This window comes from Bombus pascuorum, chromosome 1 (genome assembly GCF_905332965.1).
Source record: "Bombus pascuorum chromosome 1, iyBomPasc1.1, whole genome shotgun sequence".
In the NCBI taxonomy this organism is placed as follows: domain Eukaryota; kingdom Metazoa; phylum Arthropoda; class Insecta; order Hymenoptera; family Apidae; genus Bombus; species Bombus pascuorum.
Window position 1 is genome coordinate 4,850,060 of NC_083488.1, and position 17,556 is coordinate 4,867,615.

The 17,556-nt window shown below is 27.9% G+C and overlaps 5 protein-coding genes across 5 annotated transcripts; 4 read left to right on the forward strand and 1 right to left on the reverse strand.

Annotated features, from left to right (window-relative positions):
• The first annotated feature begins 411 nt into the window (after positions 1–411).
• Positions 412–2,050, forward strand: LOC132913654 (protein jagunal). Its single transcript, XM_060972150.1, has 4 exons — positions 412–730; positions 914–1,055; positions 1,118–1,333; positions 1,414–2,050. The coding sequence occupies exons 1-4, from the start codon at positions 639–641 to the stop codon at positions 1,540–1,542; spliced, it is 579 nt and encodes a 192-aa protein (XP_060828133.1). The 5' UTR covers positions 412–638; the 3' UTR covers positions 1,543–2,050.
• A 398-nt stretch (positions 2,051–2,448) lies between these two features.
• LOC132913529 (ATP synthase subunit gamma, mitochondrial) lies at positions 2,449–4,977 on the forward strand. The gene is made up of 3 exons (XM_060971941.1): positions 2,449–2,607; positions 3,706–4,252; positions 4,349–4,977. The coding sequence occupies exons 2-3, from the start codon at positions 3,723–3,725 to the stop codon at positions 4,713–4,715; spliced, it is 897 nt and encodes a 298-aa protein (XP_060827924.1). The 5' UTR covers positions 2,449–2,607; positions 3,706–3,722; the 3' UTR covers positions 4,716–4,977.
• A 466-nt stretch (positions 4,978–5,443) lies between these two features.
• Positions 5,444–7,225, forward strand: LOC132913428 (DNA-directed RNA polymerases I and III subunit RPAC1). The gene is made up of 7 exons (XM_060971781.1): positions 5,444–5,572; positions 5,652–5,711; positions 5,793–5,983; positions 6,064–6,248; positions 6,319–6,507; positions 6,616–6,864; positions 6,954–7,225. The coding sequence occupies exons 1-7, from the start codon at positions 5,516–5,518 to the stop codon at positions 7,067–7,069; spliced, it is 1,047 nt and encodes a 348-aa protein (XP_060827764.1). The 5' UTR covers positions 5,444–5,515; the 3' UTR covers positions 7,070–7,225.
• A 400-nt stretch (positions 7,226–7,625) lies between these two features.
• On the forward strand, positions 7,626–11,482 carry LOC132913611 (GILT-like protein 1). Its single transcript, XM_060972053.1, has 4 exons — positions 7,626–8,001; positions 8,536–8,714; positions 9,195–9,515; positions 9,629–11,482. The coding sequence occupies exons 1-4, from the start codon at positions 7,887–7,889 to the stop codon at positions 9,716–9,718; spliced, it is 705 nt and encodes a 234-aa protein (XP_060828036.1). The 5' UTR covers positions 7,626–7,886; the 3' UTR covers positions 9,719–11,482.
• Positions 11,483–12,899: 1,417 nt separating this feature from the next.
• LOC132913679 (calmodulin) lies at positions 12,900–17,417 on the reverse strand. Its single transcript, XM_060972185.1, has 4 exons — positions 17,177–17,417; positions 14,008–14,182; positions 13,510–13,752; positions 12,900–13,352 (listed from the first exon to the last, which is right to left on the reverse strand). The coding sequence occupies exons 1-4, from the start codon at positions 17,177–17,179 to the stop codon at positions 13,324–13,326; spliced, it is 450 nt and encodes a 149-aa protein (XP_060828168.1). The 5' UTR covers positions 17,180–17,417; the 3' UTR covers positions 12,900–13,323.
• Between the last annotated feature and the right edge of the window lie 139 nt (positions 17,418–17,556).

Here is a 17,556-nt window from a genome sequence, read left to right on the forward strand (position 1 = left end):
TTCACTTCATTATGTATAAATAAAATTAAAAATGAAACTCTAAAAAATGTCTAGCCTATCATCATATAATATATAAAACATATAATTTCCTTCGCTAATATAAAACATAATAGAAAGTAATTGCGTGGTACGTAATATAATTTTGTGTATTATCAAGAAACAAAATTGTATTATTTATTTCAAAAAAATTTTTTTAAATGTAATAAATTCTAATTATGTCATATAATATAATGCGAAACTAATGTTCATGATAATAATCTTCATTTTACATTATTTATCTATATCTACTAAATAGTTACAAGATTTTGATTTATCGACTTACAAAATAATACAAATAATAAATTATAATAATTAAAAATATCTATTTGTGAAATGAATATAAAAAAGAAAATCAGTAAAAATGATGTTCAATTTCATAAAATGAAAACGTGACTTAATAAAAGCGACACATTTGCAGAGATCCGTGACCCATGAGGCCACTAACAGAGCTTCGAAAAAGTTTAAAAATAGTAAAATAGTTGGTAATGAAGTGCCGAATGGTTTATCTTGAATTGCAGCTCGAAAATTGTTTATACGTAAATTTCTGTTATTAAAACAGAAACTGATTTCTTATATCTTAGTCACCATAATTTCGAAATATGGCTTCAAAAGTAACACTGTCCCAGGCTCTGGGTACAGATGGAAGTGATTTTAATCATAGACAAAAGATTGCTGGTCATTATCAAATCAGGTAATTAAGACATAACAAAAACGATATGTATATCAGCTATTTTCCTCTTTCTTTCATTAAGAATTTTTTGATATTCTACACGTATAATATGATTTCGAAAATTGAATAAAATAATAATTAAAAATAAATCATTCCTCGACTGTTATTTATTTATTATTAGAATTAAACGTGCATTCCTTTTAGCGCAACAAATAAATCAAGACTGAAATATTGCATATTTTTTCATTATCTTCTTTTCTTCGTTATGCTTGCCAAGCTATCAGCCGATATTTTAGACCATTTGGATATATTTATTTTGGAGATTGAAGAATTACAAGTACCTCAGGTATATGATCTTTAATATAAAACATTAAACTATTGAATTATAATATCTCTCTTTTCTTATAGCCTTTATGGTGGGAATATATTTGGTGTACAAGTTTGATATTAAGTTTTCTTGCATTGTCTGCTATTAAAAGAAACAGAATTAAAACATTAAAACAGTACATGATAGGTATTATCCTATTAGGATATGGTCCATTACTTTATGCAGTTGTATATTATTTCAAGGATGTTTGGAAATATTTAACTGTTGGTAAAACAAATGAAATTCACTTTTGGCAGGTATTAATAAGTCATATATTATCTATTATTTGAAATTTTCATATAAAATATTTGTTAAATCTATAAAAATTAATTTCTAGGATCTACCATATGGATTATTATGGTATGCATTTATTCTCTTAGCATCTCAAGTTCATTCTTTTTCTTTGTTCTTTTCCTGGAATCTTATAGTAGCTTGGAAAACGCGGGGAAGTAAAAAAGCTGACTAATTTTATAAGAAAATTCTTTGAAATCTGGCATATCTGTGAACACTATTGGTAATATAATAATATATTAGGCTGTCCCAAAAGTTGCTTTCATTTTATAAGAAAATAATAAATGCATAACATTTTTTATTTTATATTATTTTGTTCTATTATTATAAAATGGATCATACATAATTCAATAAAATAATATAAAACAAAAAATGTGCATCAATTATTTCCTTATAAAACAAAAGAATCTTTTGGGACAAACTCATATATACTGTTAATAAAAATTAAAACTGAAAATATTGCTAATATGTAAATATGTATATATACATGTGTTCATGTACATTATATCATGTGTATTTTATGTATCTTAAATCACATATTTTGAAACATTTCATTTTGTTTTCTTATAAGCAATTTTAATAATGAATTGATATTAAAAAAGAGATAAAAGTCACAATTTCTATATTAAATGCACAATTCATTATGTAATAAGAGTAAAATAAAATTTGAAATAAATTATTAACCTTTTTTTGTATTGTTTGCTACAAAAAATACCTAAACTACCCAATACAAAAATTACATAAAAACTAATTAACATAATTAGACATATACATTATGTTAATGTTAACTAAATCCATGCATAATGTATTTATATTTATACGTGTACATTACGTTATTAGGTATAATGGCGAGAATTATCGATCAAATGTATAATTGATTTGAATTTTCACATATATCTCGTGCAATTAGTCCATTAAGTTAGTTAAGTTTGTAAATAATCGACTTTACGTCCTAGCAGTTACTTTAAATTTTGGCAGGCTAATAAGCAGAGAAGTTAGGATACCATTGGTGCTAACCTATGAAAATGAAATTCTGAAATAACCACTGAATCCATAAATACCCTAGATCGTAAGACATCTTTACACACAGGGGGCCTATTGATCGTCTGTATTAGAAGTTACACAGATATATGGATATTACACTTGTTCGTGATTCGTGAGGGACTTCATGCCCTATGATCATTTCCATTCCGTTTGACACAGTTTTTTCATTTCTTATCGCATTGTTCTAAGTCGTGCGGTGAGTTTCAATTATTATAATAGATAAAAATTAAAATAGTTATTTTAATAAATTAATTTATAAAAAAAATAAATAAAAAGCCACAAATATATGCATTAAAGTAAATGAATTCTGAACACAAATGGTATCCATTGTGATTATATAAATCACATAATATTATAGTTAATTAAAAAATAATTCACATTTATTGATATATTATTGCTATTACTGTAATATCATTATATTGTGTCATATATTATTCACTTTCTACATTCTCCCTTTTTTTTTTAACTTTTATCTATGTTAAATTTCATTTTCATTATGAAGTCTATCTTTAAATCATTCAGACAGATGAATGTTTTCTATCGAACAATGTAGCAATTATTACCTTCCAGTATGACAAATTACAATAAATAAATTAATATTGGTAATAGATATAATGTTAACATTGCAATATTAATATTTATTAAAAATATAAACTACAAATGTATTTTACTATCTTGTTTATTAAGTTTATAATCTTATTAATGTATGTCTTATGTAATTTATTGTTTTATTTTCCAAAACTTAAATAACGGTGTTGGTAAGTTTAATGTATTTTCACACAAGAGTTTTCCAGTAATGTTCTTTGTGTTCCTTTAAAATTTTATGTTTTTCAATTTCTATATAGTATATTGCTAGTTTTGATTATATTTAATTAGTCTAAGTTGAAATTATAAATTAGTATTAATTTTACTAATATATTAAGAAATTTTGTATATGTATGAATAGTAGCCTACATTAAAAATTCCAATATTTGTTTCAAGTATTATAATTTATTTTACTTCTGTTATATTTTACCAATAAAGTATTAAGTAATCTGAAAATAAAATTCGAGATCTACATTAAGGTATATTATATAAAGGTAATGTAAGAAAGTAATTTTCCTAATTCTAATAAATAATTCTTTCATTTAGAGAAAAACAGATATTAAGTTTAATTATTTTGACTATTTGATATTGTAAGATTTGTTTATAAACCCTAAGTTAATAAATACTTTGATGTACATATTATGAGATTACAATAAAAATGTATATATATATATATATACATATGTATATGTTTTATGTAACTTCACAGGGACATTCAACTTCAAAATGTTTTGTAATCATATGACAACAATTGTGCGGCTTGCTGCTCAACAACAGCAGCAGCAACAAAAACGTAGTATGGCAACTCTTAAAGCAATTTCTATAAGATTGAAATCTGTAAAGAATATTCAAAAAATTACTCAATCAATGAAGATGGTGTCAGCTGCTAAATATAATAGAGCAGAAAGAGACTTAAAACAAGCTAGACCTCTTGGGATTGGTACAAAAGCATTTTATGAACAAGCTGAAATTCAAGCACCACCAGATGATGAGAAAAAGCTTGTAGTAGCAATAACAAGTGATCGAGGATTATGTGGTGCTGTACACACTGGAGTTTCTCGTAACATTAGGGATGTCCTTTTAGCTGATCCCAAAGAATGTGAAAATACAAAGATTATATGTGTTGGTGAAAAATCTCGAGCTATTTTATCACGTTTGTTTGCTAACAATATATTGTTTGTTGCATCTGAAGTTGGTCGTAAACCACCTACATTTAATGATGCTGCCAAAGTAGCAATTGAAATTATGAATAGCGGGTATGCTAATAATTATATATTATTTTCAAATGTATAAAATTCTGTATACTTTTGTTTTATGTTAACATATGTGAATCAATATATTGATGTCTACAGGTACAGTTTTGGTTCTGGCCGCATTGTGTACAATCGATTCAAGTCTGTGGTATCATATGCTGTTGATCAGTTACCCCTTTTTGACAAAAATGCAGTAGTTAATGCACCAAAATTGTCAGTATATGATTCTTTGGATGAAAATGTAATTCAGAGCTATTTGGAATTTTCTCTAGCTTCTCTATTATTTTATTCTATGAAAGAAGGTGCCTGTAGTGAACAGTCAAGTCGTATGACTGCTATGGATAATGCTAGCAAAAATGCAGGGGAGATGATAGATAAATTAACTCTGACATTCAATCGTACTCGGCAAGCTGTAATTACTAGAGAACTAATTGAAATCATTTCTGGTGCTGCTGCTTTGGATTAAAGAAATATATAATGTGCATTAAAAAGGGGAAATATCATAGTGTTGGGAAGTAGATCACAAACGTATTGTCAATTGACATTTGAATGTGCCGTTTTATGAAAACCAAATTTCAATTCCGGACCTCTCGAAATAGCTAAAAATGATCATGTTTAAAAATACAATGTTTATAACCCAACATGAAAATAAACTGTTAAAAACTGTTCGCTGAAATATTTCATTTGTCACAATTAAAACTGCCAAATAGATAAGATAATTCTATTAATTTTTGTATTTATTAACGCAATAAAGTTATATCTATGCTAATAACACATATTACAATTATTAGATATTTATGTATACAATAGTATGCAATTATAATTTATTATCATTATTGCCATTTATTGTTAAATCATTTCTTTGTATATTCTATAAAAAATTTACTTTAATAATTTAAGTATATTAAATTTTTTTTGCATTTTGAAGGCTGTGATAAAAAAGAATTACCTATAATATGTATAAAATTTTAATTTAAAGTACTTACGATTAAAATAAAAAAAAATAAAGAAAAATTTTGTTGAAAATCCATTATACCATAAATTTTTGTACTGATAATTAAATAAAATATTATTTATATTAATATTTCTGAAGCAGTTGTATGATTCGTTTTATTAATTCATAAATTATCTTATATTAAAAATATTTCCTAAATTTAAGCGAAATATAATGTATTAAGGAACATCAGTTATATATTTTATAATTTGAGGAACACCAGAGTTATTCCACGTGTATTTTCTTAACCTCAATGTCATAACAAATATTAAATGATGGAAGGAAGTCGAAAATCTCGTGTTATTCTTGAAGAACATGGTATACCAAATGTAAGGCTCTACAATACACACATATATATATTTGTGATAATTCAAACTAGCAATTATTAATAATAATTTTATTTTTTAGGCTTCTGAATATACTAATTATCAACCACAACAAGATTGGAACTTACATAATTTTAAAAAAGTACTTTTTATCCTGAACAAAAAATATATTAATTCTAATATTTATAAAATTATTACATACTATACTGATTTATATTTTTAGGAATTCAAAATACAAGTGATAAGAGAGTCTGAAGATGAACGAGAGTTAGAATTTGATTTAATAGGTTATCCTGTTGGGTTTGCTAATGCATTTCGTAGAGTCCTTTTAAGTGAAGTACCAACCATGGCTATAGAAAAGGTTTATATTGTAAATAACACAAGCTTAATTCAAGATGAAGTTCTAGCTCACAGGTAGTTATTTATATTTGAAATGTATATTATTTTTTCATTCAAAAACAATAAATTTATATATATGTATGTTTATATTAAAGATTGGGTTTAGTACCACTTCAAGCTGATCCAAGATTATTTGAGTATCCTTCATCCACTATTAAAGATGAAGATGAAGTTAGTGATCAAGATACTCTAAGATATGAACTTAAAGTATCATGTACTTGGAATCCCCAAGCACCTAAAGATTCTCGAAGAACAAACGATATGTATAGAAATAGCAATGGTACATAAATATTTAATATAGTTAAAAGAAAGTTATACAAATGTAAGAAGAAAAATAATTTTGTTTTTAGTGTATAGTAAAGATATTAAATGGGTTCCCATTGGACGTCAAGCAGAACTTTATCCTCGAGGAGCAGAGCAATTAGGTGTTCTAGAAGATGATATTTTAATATGTAAAATGCGCCCTGGTCAAGAAATTCATCTTTTTATGCATGCAGTGAAAGGAATTGGGAAAGATCATGCTAAATTTTCTCCTGTAGGTAGGTTGAATACTAGTATTTAAGTCATTAAATTTTATAATATTAATGTAACTGAATTTATTTCAGTAAGTTTTACCTGTAATACTTACAAAATTATTTTTTATTTAGCTACTGCATCATATAGACTATTACCAGATATACAACTAGTAAAACCTGTCAGAGGAGAAATGGCAGATCGTTTAAAAAGTTGCTTTAGTGTTGGTGTTATAGAAGTAATTGAAACTAAATCAGGTGATCCAGAATCACGTGAAGCGAAGGTTAAAAATCCTCGCTATGATAGCTGTTCTAGAAATGTATTTCAACATGAAGACCTCAAAGGATATGTACGGTTAAGTAGAGTACGAAATCATATTATTTGTAAGTTTAAATACTTTATTTAAAAAATTTGTCATTTAAAGATTATGCACATGTTGATATATTAATTATGTATATCTTTCTTTTTATAGTTACCATTGAATCAGTGGGAACATTACCACCATCTGTATTATTTGTAGAAGCAACTAAAATACTTAAGGGAAAGTGTAAAATGTTCTTGGAAGAACTGGACAACATTGAAAAATAACCAGAAGTATTAAGATTTTAATAATGACAATCAAAAATATTTTAACTTTCTGACTTCAGTTAATTCATTAAAATTCAATTTTATAAAAAAATGTAATGTACAATATATTTAATAAAAAATATGAAAAATAATTGTAAATACTATGTATAAGATCTATGAATATCTTGTCATTATTATACAAATTAGTTCCAATTATCGATTTTCTTCAATTTTTATGATCATCATAAAAATTGTATATATATATAACATATATTTGTGATAGTTTTAATTTTAAAAGCATCATATGTTGAATTCAGATTATGTAGGTATGATAATTTTCTCCAATGATTCATTGATATTTGAGGTTATTTGTTGACTCTGATTTAACACTGTTAATAATACATATACATATATATATATATATAATTTTTGAATAGAACATATTATTTTAAAAGTTATAAATAATTAAAATTTAATTTTATATTTATGGGAATTAATTTACTAATAATAAATGCAAAAGTAAAGAATCATGTATACATATGTATATATATCCATTATTTAGTGGATTTTTATAAAAAGAATTGAAAGCAATCTTAAGAATGTGTTTAGTAAGGAATATATTGATTGAATTTTATCTTATCTATATTAAGTGTATCGTTTTATATTATGATAAAATGAAACTCGGTTGGAATGTAGGCAGTACGGAATATTGTTAATTCACTACCATGTTTATTGCGATGTGACACCACAGATTTCTTGTCTGGTTTAAAATTGTTATATCACGAGCAAGATTTATTCTGTACCATCGTTCTAGTTTCTACCTTTAGAATTACGGATAATGGGACTAGGAATTTTTCGATGGAAGATATTATTGATTGCTATATCTGTTTTACTTCTTTGGCAATCCTCGAAAGTATGGTTGAATCTAACTCAAGAGAAATATGGCATAGAAGGTAAAAATCCATGTGTCTACGAGCAAATGTCATGCAAAATGGAATAATTTAATTTTTCAAGATTATATTTGTTTCTGATTTGTATATTAGAATTATTCGTCACTTCTTTAATACTTTTATTTAAAATTAAATGATTTAATAACTTTTCCAATTATAAGAATATTGTATAAAAATGCATTTTATTTACATTAAATAGATAGATAAATAATATCTTTATTGCTTTTTTTATGGATTCTGCTTCTTTGGTTTGTTTTGATGACAATCCCTATCTTCTAGTCATTATTATATTACATATAATCATATTTACATTAAATAAGTAAAAAATATAAATGTACAAAAATTTGTAGTAAGTCCAAAATCAGAAATTTTATCAAAATTTGTATTTTTGTTTTCTAAATATAAAAATTATCTGTTATATCAACACAAAATATTAGATAAAATTTTTATTTTCGTGTCAATGGCTTAAATAAAAATTTTAATTTACTATTATGTAACTTTCTCGATTTTCTTGGGTATCTGCTAAGTTTTCTATAGCACAGCTTCAGGACAACCAGCTAACAAATGACGAAAGTAAGCAAAAGGTTCACATAACTGTGTACTACGAAGCACTATGTCCAGATTCACGCAACTTTTTCATAAAACAATTATTGCCAGTGTACCACAAAATTCCAAATAATGTACAGTTGGAATTTATACCATATGGGAAAGCTACGGTAGGATACTTTATAAAGAGAAAAAATGATTTAAAAACAGTATGTTTCCTCAATACATACAAAATGTAACATTAATTTTGATTTTTATGTATGTATTTATTATTCTACAGATATTAATACAGTAGATAGTATACATAGTAAAATATTTTTATCCTGTTATACTGTATAATCCCCTTTTTAAATATATATTAACGTTACTTTTTACATTATAACGTTTGTATAATGAGATATACTTTCATAAAGAATAACACGAAACAATATAAAATTAAAACAATGAGTAATTATTGGTAAACTAAAGTATTATCTTATTTTTGATTTTAGTAACAATTAACATTAGATTACTAGAAAATATCTTACTTATCTTAATACTTAATATTTAATTATTTTTTGGTTGAAAATATTTGATTAATCTAGAGAGAAATGAAAATAAGTATGAACTTTTAAAGTCTAAGCTTATTTGAGTTTACAAAATTCTTACAGACTGTGAAAACAGAAAATGGGTATGAATTTATGTGCCAACATGGACCCATTGAATGTGGAGCAAATATCATTCATGCATGTTCCATAGATATCTTGAAGAATACTTCCATTCAGTTGGAGTATCTATCTTGTATGATTAAAAATAACATAGTGCCAGTAAATATCATGGAAATTTGTGCAAAAAAAATGAACATAGATTATAATCCTATCTTTAAGTGCTTTATTGGAGATAAGGGCAAAGAACTTTTGGCTAAATATGGGGAATTAACAAATGCTTTAACACCACAAATTTCCTTCATACCAACTGTTGTATTAAATGAGGTAAGTTTTTTAAGTCAAGAAATTTTAAAACACAAAATAATATATCCAGACCAATGTAAATTATTAGAAATTTTTGTTCCTATATATATATCATAATAAATATGGATTTACAGAATTCTGAGAATCAGGCAAGGATATTAAAAAATTTGCTACATGAAGTGTGCCTACAATTTAAAATTATGCCAGAAGGTTGTATATTGTAAAGATACATCAAGTATTTATAAAACATACTTCCCTGACAGATTTGCACGAAATACAATATTTTTTACATAAATTTTTATGTATCTAATGAATGTTAAGATTTAAAGAAAAAATGCCTTCCAATTTTTTATTAAGAATAAGAAATGAAATTAAAAATGTAAAAATTCAATGAAGTAAATCAAAGAAGGGCATATATTATGTATAAGTACATATATAATACTTTGTAGAACTATTTAAAAAAATTTTTTAATTTTATTTATTTTAAGATGTTGAAATTTCCGTATTGTTACTATTTGGTATGTAACATATAGTAGCATTATTGTTTGAAAATTCCAAATTAAAAATCTAGGTCATTAGCCCCTAAATTACACTTATTTTATGACTGATAGTAAACTAAAATATTTATGTTGTATCATTTCTATTAATGATATATATATATATATATATTTCAAATTTGTTCATGATGTAATATTACTTTAACTTAAAATTGTTTGTTATTATATAAAATGTTAATATTAGTAATACTTGATTGCTCGGTTATGATGAATTTTACCTTTGGATTTATAAATAAATTGAATAAATTAAAAGTTACATATAATAGAGTGGTGATATACTTAAAAAAATCTGTTTTGGTAAACTAAAAAACCTGCTATTCTCACATTAAAAGAAACAAGAGTTAATCAGTACTTTAATGTATGGGAACAATTTATTAACTTAATATCAACACTTTATACAAACTGTGTCGCTTCGTCATGCACGATAAGTGAAGTATGCCTTTGATATGGCGGAAAATATCTCACATAAAATAGAAATTATGAATGTACAATCTCAAATACAGGAGAAAAAAACATATAGCGAATATTTTTTCTTTAGCCGAATGAATAAATACATTTATTGGAATTATTTTTCAAAGATAAACATCAAAAATAAATAACTTCTTATTCACGTCACGACGGAGTTTCATAAATATCGCATTTTAATATTTTATATAGTTTCGGACAAAAGATTGAGAACAAGAGTGACTGAAGTAGAATCTCCACTATTTTATTTGCGAGGAATAAATGTTTTGGGAAACGATCCTTGAAGAAAACGAGAATATGATTCTGTAATAGATCTCAAGCTTTAGTTATTCTTGAGATACAATACTGACTTGCCTTTTCTTTTCATTTTTAAAACTTAATATCGGTTCTTAGCGCCCGCTGTAAAGAACTTTCATAAAATTATAGTTTAGACTATGTATAACTTGCGACACGAATATAAAATTAATATTAAATATTGGAATATATTCTTTTAACTTAGACTTAAACACTAACCGTCAATGATCGATGAAACGAGCAATAACTTGTTTAAGCATTTAAATAGGGATGTTCTTTGAGTAACTTCTATATCACCATTTACAAAAGGACTTTGTCGTGATTCCTCTTTCCTTTTCTTTTTTTGCATCTTTACAAAGTGAGAACATTTTCGCCGTAAATCACTAAATTTTAACTTTATGTTCACAATAACGATAACAACTATCAGAACGATCGCAAGTGAAGTAAAATAGTTTTAAGAGCTCTCCTTTTGCGATTCGTATGCCTTAATATCTCTATAAAAGGCTTCCGAACCGATGAAACTTCGTAGATATGTTAACGCGAATCTTGACAGTGAATTATACACATACATTTTGTCGGCAAACTATTACTAGATGCCATTGAAAATGACGATGAAGATAAAAATGGCTGAAACGAGAGGTCCATTGGTTAATGAAGGAAACGAATTGAGTAGTTGTGACCTAAAAATGAGGATACATTTATTTTGTCTTTTTATGATCAATGCGATCTAGGTCACCAGAAATACAAGTACTTCTCATTTTGTTCACTTCAATATTAAATAATAAAGGACTGTGGAGGAATTCTTTCTTCTTTTCTTCCTTTTTTCTTCGTAAATTAGTTTTTATATATATATACATATACACATATATAAGTATATATGTGTTCATATAGGACATATATATGTATATATGTATATATAATATATATTACATATATATTATTACTGCATCACCGACACGCATGTGTTTCCACTTCTCGGTGATCGTTTTTTACTCTTAGTACTTAACATTATCATGTGAATCTCACAAAATCACACCAGTTTCTCCTGCTTATCTTGCGAGACTGGCACGCACCCCTGGACGAAGGAAAATATAATGCACCAATCACTGTTGTGACTTGATTTCTTTTTTTAATCCCTCATCCCTATTTCTCTGTGATTTCATTTATATTTCAACAAAAGTGGTGTCGACGTTGTGTAACGCGCACGCGTTTTAAGGCTTTCTCAGTGGAGATAAGATACAAACGGGAGATTACAATGAAATTGGATACAGAACGCACTTGGTGAAATATGTCTTACATGTTTTGTTGTGTACGCGTTTGTGTGTCTGTGTATATATGTGTACATGTATAATAAGTGTCATGTATTACATAGGTTTTTTCAAAGGCTTAACAAAGCTGAAAAAGCGTAGAGACGTTTCACCAGAAATATCAATACTTTGATATAACCCGATTCCATAAACGTGGTCCAAGATAGCATTACGCGCATCTCTGAACTTCTCGAGGATACTCCGTATTTTTTTTAATCCTCCTAATACTTTTTCTTTGATACTATTTCTCAGCTATTAAAAGAATTAAATTATCCATTATGGTGTAGTAACGAATTCAGTATGTACGGAATCATCGATAAACCAAAGGTCGAAGACATTATATTTCGAACTCTGGAAAACGATGTCCAATCCGAGTTTTCTTTGGCAAAGTAAAACAAACGCTTAACATGTACGTTACTGATAAAACTTTTCGCTACAACAAATGCTGTATCGATGACATAAGCACGTTCTTCTTGATCGAGAAACAAATAGAATAAATTTCCAATTTATCTCGATCAACAAACGAACCTATACAATGCGCTATAATAGCCTGTAGATTTTTCCCTTCTTTTAATACTTTTCCTCTCTTCTGTCTACTGATTAATAATCTTTTTTCAATACATTGAAAAGTAGAATTTACAAGGAAAACTTGCATGTGAAAGTCTTCAAAGATACGTGCAGAGAAGAAACAGGAAAAGGCCAAAAAGAGAGGAAAGTAGGGAAACATTATTTACTTTTATCATCAACAAACATGCGCGTCTGTTTTTTTATACATATATATATATATATATCTAACATTTTTATATATATATATAATTATATTTTTTATACGGAAATAAATCATCTTTTATGTATAGATGTGTGTGCTGCATATTTTTTGTATTCATTTATGTGTGTGTGTAATATGTATTTTTATGTTTATGTTGTGTGTAGTTAAGTATTTTGTGTATTTAGAGATAATGATTTTTAGTGGTATAACTCTTTAATTAAACAATTGCCCTGTATTACTTATCGTTAATGATGATTAACGCGTGTTGGACGTTGACTTTTCGCGTTTTAAAGACATCTTTGCGTCCAGATACAAGATTTTTTTCACTTTCTGGTCGATTCGTTTTCGTTAACATTATATTTTTCTTTGTTTCTTGATTTATTTTAATACGTCAACACCACTCCAAGTTGCAAGTTTTTCCATTACACAGGTTGCATTCACTTTGATGTCATCATTGTGACGAATTCTAGACAAAGAAAATAACACAGAGTTACTATTGCAAATATGTAATTTAAACTTAGAAATTACACAAATGCTTTAAAACTTTTAATCAAAATTTACGAAATATTGATAAAAGTAATTTAATTTAGAAATTACAGTAAATATAAATTTAATTGCACAACCTTCATAATTAACTTGGCCATCACCATCAATGTCAGCCTCTCGAATCATTTCATCAACTTCCTCATCAGTGAGTTTCTCGCCAAGATTTGTCATAACATGTCTGAGTTCCGCTGCAGATATGAAGCCATTTCCATCCTTATCAAATACTCTGAAGGCCTCCCTAATTTCCTCCTCGCTGTCAGTATCCTTCATTTTGCGAGCCATCATGGTTAAGAACTCCGGAAAATCGATTGTGCCATTACCTACAATTCCAAGTATTTTTAGTTTTGATTTTTTCTGAAATCAGATTTTTTCCAATGTTTTTAACAACGAGATAATGATAACGGTGTAAAAAATATTCTTTCATTATGCAAATATCTTAAATGATAATCTAAATTGATAGATTTGAAAATGATGTTGATATCACATAAAATCTAAGAAATACAAAAATTGCATAATGAATAATAACAATGCAATGAGTTAGACGTCAGTTATAAAATAAGATTAGGGTAAAATACCATCTGCATCCACTTCATTGATCATATCCTGAAGCTCAGCTTCTGTAGGATTTTGTCCTAGCGATCGCATAACTGTACCCAACTCTTTGGTTGTGATAGTACCATCTCCATCCTTATCAAATAGCGAAAATGCTTCCTTAAATTCTGCAATTTGCTCCTCTGTGAGTTGATCAGCCTTGAAATAAAAAATAAAAGTTACAGTTACATGTCCACATTATTAGCATAATATTGTTAAAAGAATCTAGTTAAAATTTTGTTAAATCAGTTACATGGGATCTTTATTTTATCAGACATCACACAAATTTGATATATCATAAAATACCTTTCTATTAGTTGCAATAATTTGAATTATATTTCCCTTTTATAAAATACATAAATATATATTTTTTCTATTTTTTGTATATTTGCTAGTTATGAGTATATACTGAAGATATACTTTTGTCTGAAGTATGTCATATGGAGTAAGTGTGTATGCTGAGAAAATGAAGAACATTCTATATTTTGTAGAAATGCTCGCAAAAATAATACGTTAAGTTTTCATTGGCAAAACTCGTAAAACGATTACAAAGAAAGATTAGTTTTGAGTAAAATTCCTGACAGCAATAAACATTATTTTCTTTAAAATTTCTCATTTTTTTCATGCTTAATAATAACGCTCTTTAATGCATTGTCGATGTTTCGATCTGGAGGAAATGCCGCCACCTTGCTGAAAACTAGGAACGCGTCCGTTCAGGTATTGCCCCACCCTCACCAAGAAAAAGCGCGAGGGGGGGGCCGAGATACTTAGGATACCGTTGATTGGAAAATTAAAATTTTTGACATCTGCTAATCAACGTGCATCTTTGAAAAATCGTAGAACGAAGCTTGAACGCTTCGATTCGTACTCGAATTAGATTCAATCAAACATCTAACCGAGACACACAACCGAGATTCAATCTAACAAGTCAAACCATACGATAAACTTATACTATATGTAGAATTCATTTCTCAAATGAAGCTATACTTGCATTTGTATACGTTCAATCGCAAGTGTATATATCTAACAATCAATTAAACTTAAAGTATTTGTTTTATTTCATCGCAAATCCAATTCATTCAACTTTAGTTCTAAATAAAATAATATATATCGTAGCTGCTTAACTATCAATAAATATTTACCATAAGCTCGTTGCGGTCGAAGAATATCTAAGAAATAATTACCTATTGCTATAATCAAATCCCTAAATAAAATAACGAATTAAATACTTTTTGTATTTGTAGACGAAGAACTATTAAATAAATGATAAGGAAGTGCAATCGTTAATATAAAAAGTTGTTTTAAATCAGCCTATGATTTCTAGAATAAAACATCTTACAATATAGGTCAGTTGTGTGTGTGTGTGTGTATATATATGTACTACATACTATGCTTTCTTCTATATACTTTATACAAAAATATCCATTGAGCACCTATACCTGTATAAAAACAAATGTCATAAATAAACTAATAATTCGATATTTAATATTTCAGTTGTTTATTAAAAGGAATATATATATATATATATATTCGTTAAGAATCTAACTAAAAAAATTTATATTACATTGAAGTATAATTAATTTTTAATACAACTGAAGGTTTATTTATAAAAACTAAATATTTATATGCTTAAGAAACACTTTAGAATGGTCGTATCTGTATTTTAGGTTATGCGGTAAGACGATCGACCAACATCTTCGAACATCATAAAACTGCAACTAAAAATGGAAAATATTTTAAAAAATTTGTATACTACATAGCGTATGATCTTGTTTGATTTGAAATCATAAAAATTGAAACTATGTAATTAGAAAATATACAAAAAATGTGTTTATATTATACTATGAGTATAAAATTCTTATAAAGTTCTCGTGATTAAGTATAAAAATAAAATGTAGAATTTAATGTTTATATTTTCATATTAAAAAAAATTAACTTTTGCGAAAAGTTAATTGAAGTCATCGTTAGAAGAAGATGAGTGCAAGAACGTACAAAGAATCAGGGAAATTGGCGCAACAGCAAGAGACCGCGAAAATCAATAGTGAGGTATACCGTGTAACGGTTGACTGTGTCGAATACTATATGCTACATAAGAAAAACAGTGAATATCGCGAAAAAAACGGATTACGTATGATAAAAGAAAATGTACAAGATTATTGTATTTTTTCATTAAGTACTTTAATCCTAAAAAATGTTGCGAAAAAATAACCTGCTAGATACAAGATAAAAATTGGATGAAATATTGGAGTTTGTACTGTACGATGAAAACAAGTTCCTTTCGAAACGAAAACGATACTGAGGTGTATCAAGCCTACAAGTGACAATATTTTATCTAGCATATGCAACTACTATTATTACGTTTAGAAATATCTCACATAAAACTTGAATTTTTTCGGCGAATAAATGAAGAAATGTATTTATTCGAATTTAGCGCTAGTAACTTATCGTCAATTGAAATTCCTTGATGTATCCAAAAAGAAATACGATAGCAATTATTATCTCATTAGATTTGATAATCTAAAGATAAGGTATTTTATGTAGATAAAAGTTGTGAATTAACGATTTTAAGGAAGTTTTCTCACGTCATTCGATATTCCAACGTACCATTAACACATTACATTGATACATGACACAACGTAATACGAACGACGTTGACTCTGAAAAAGTTTTCACCGTAGCGCCTTATCATAACGCTATATCTTGACGGTCGGCCGGAAGATTTGAAAAATCATTATTTCCTGTTTAGATCGTTCGATGTTTTTTTGTGATTTTTATCGGAGGAAGTTTCACAATTCATGACATCTCGAAAGAGACTGAGAAAAACGTATGTAAGCCATCGGAGTAGAAATGGATCGATAGTCGGTCCATCTCCGCATACCGGCCATTACGAATGTAATATTGCAATAGTGCGTAGGTAAAAAAAACATACGTGGGATAAAGTAGAAAAATATCATAAGATCTGGAAATGAAATTTTTTGAATCGGATAAAAATGGAAGAAAAGAAGTTTTGCAATAAATGCGTATCGGTAGTTGCACGTGCACTCGACGCGTCAATGCGGCAAACGAAAGTCTAGGAGGAGGGTGAGGGCGAGGGACCGCTGAACGACGTCCGCATAGGCACACGCACCAGGAAAGAAAGCATATTCGACTTACCATTTTGGCTCGGTTCTTTTATATCTCAGTACGCTCGACGATTTGAAATATCGGTTTAGGCACTGAACACAAAGGATACTATTCACAATCTCTCTCTGGGCCAACGTGGAAAGTAAAACTTGTGTGCACGAAAGCGCGGACAGACACGCAATACGACACGGCCGACGAGAAACGCACTCCGAACAGCAATGGAGTCCACCGTTCTCTCTCGGTGTACGAGCCTCTCTGCCGCTTGTCTCGGTCAGGTATCACTACGCCGCCCCTAACGGGCTACATGACGGTGTCTCCTGATTGGTCGACGGTCTAGACGGGGGTTAAGGGGAGTTCACGCGGCGATGCGCTGCGTCGTTTCCTACGCGATCGACAGATAGTTCCGTGCG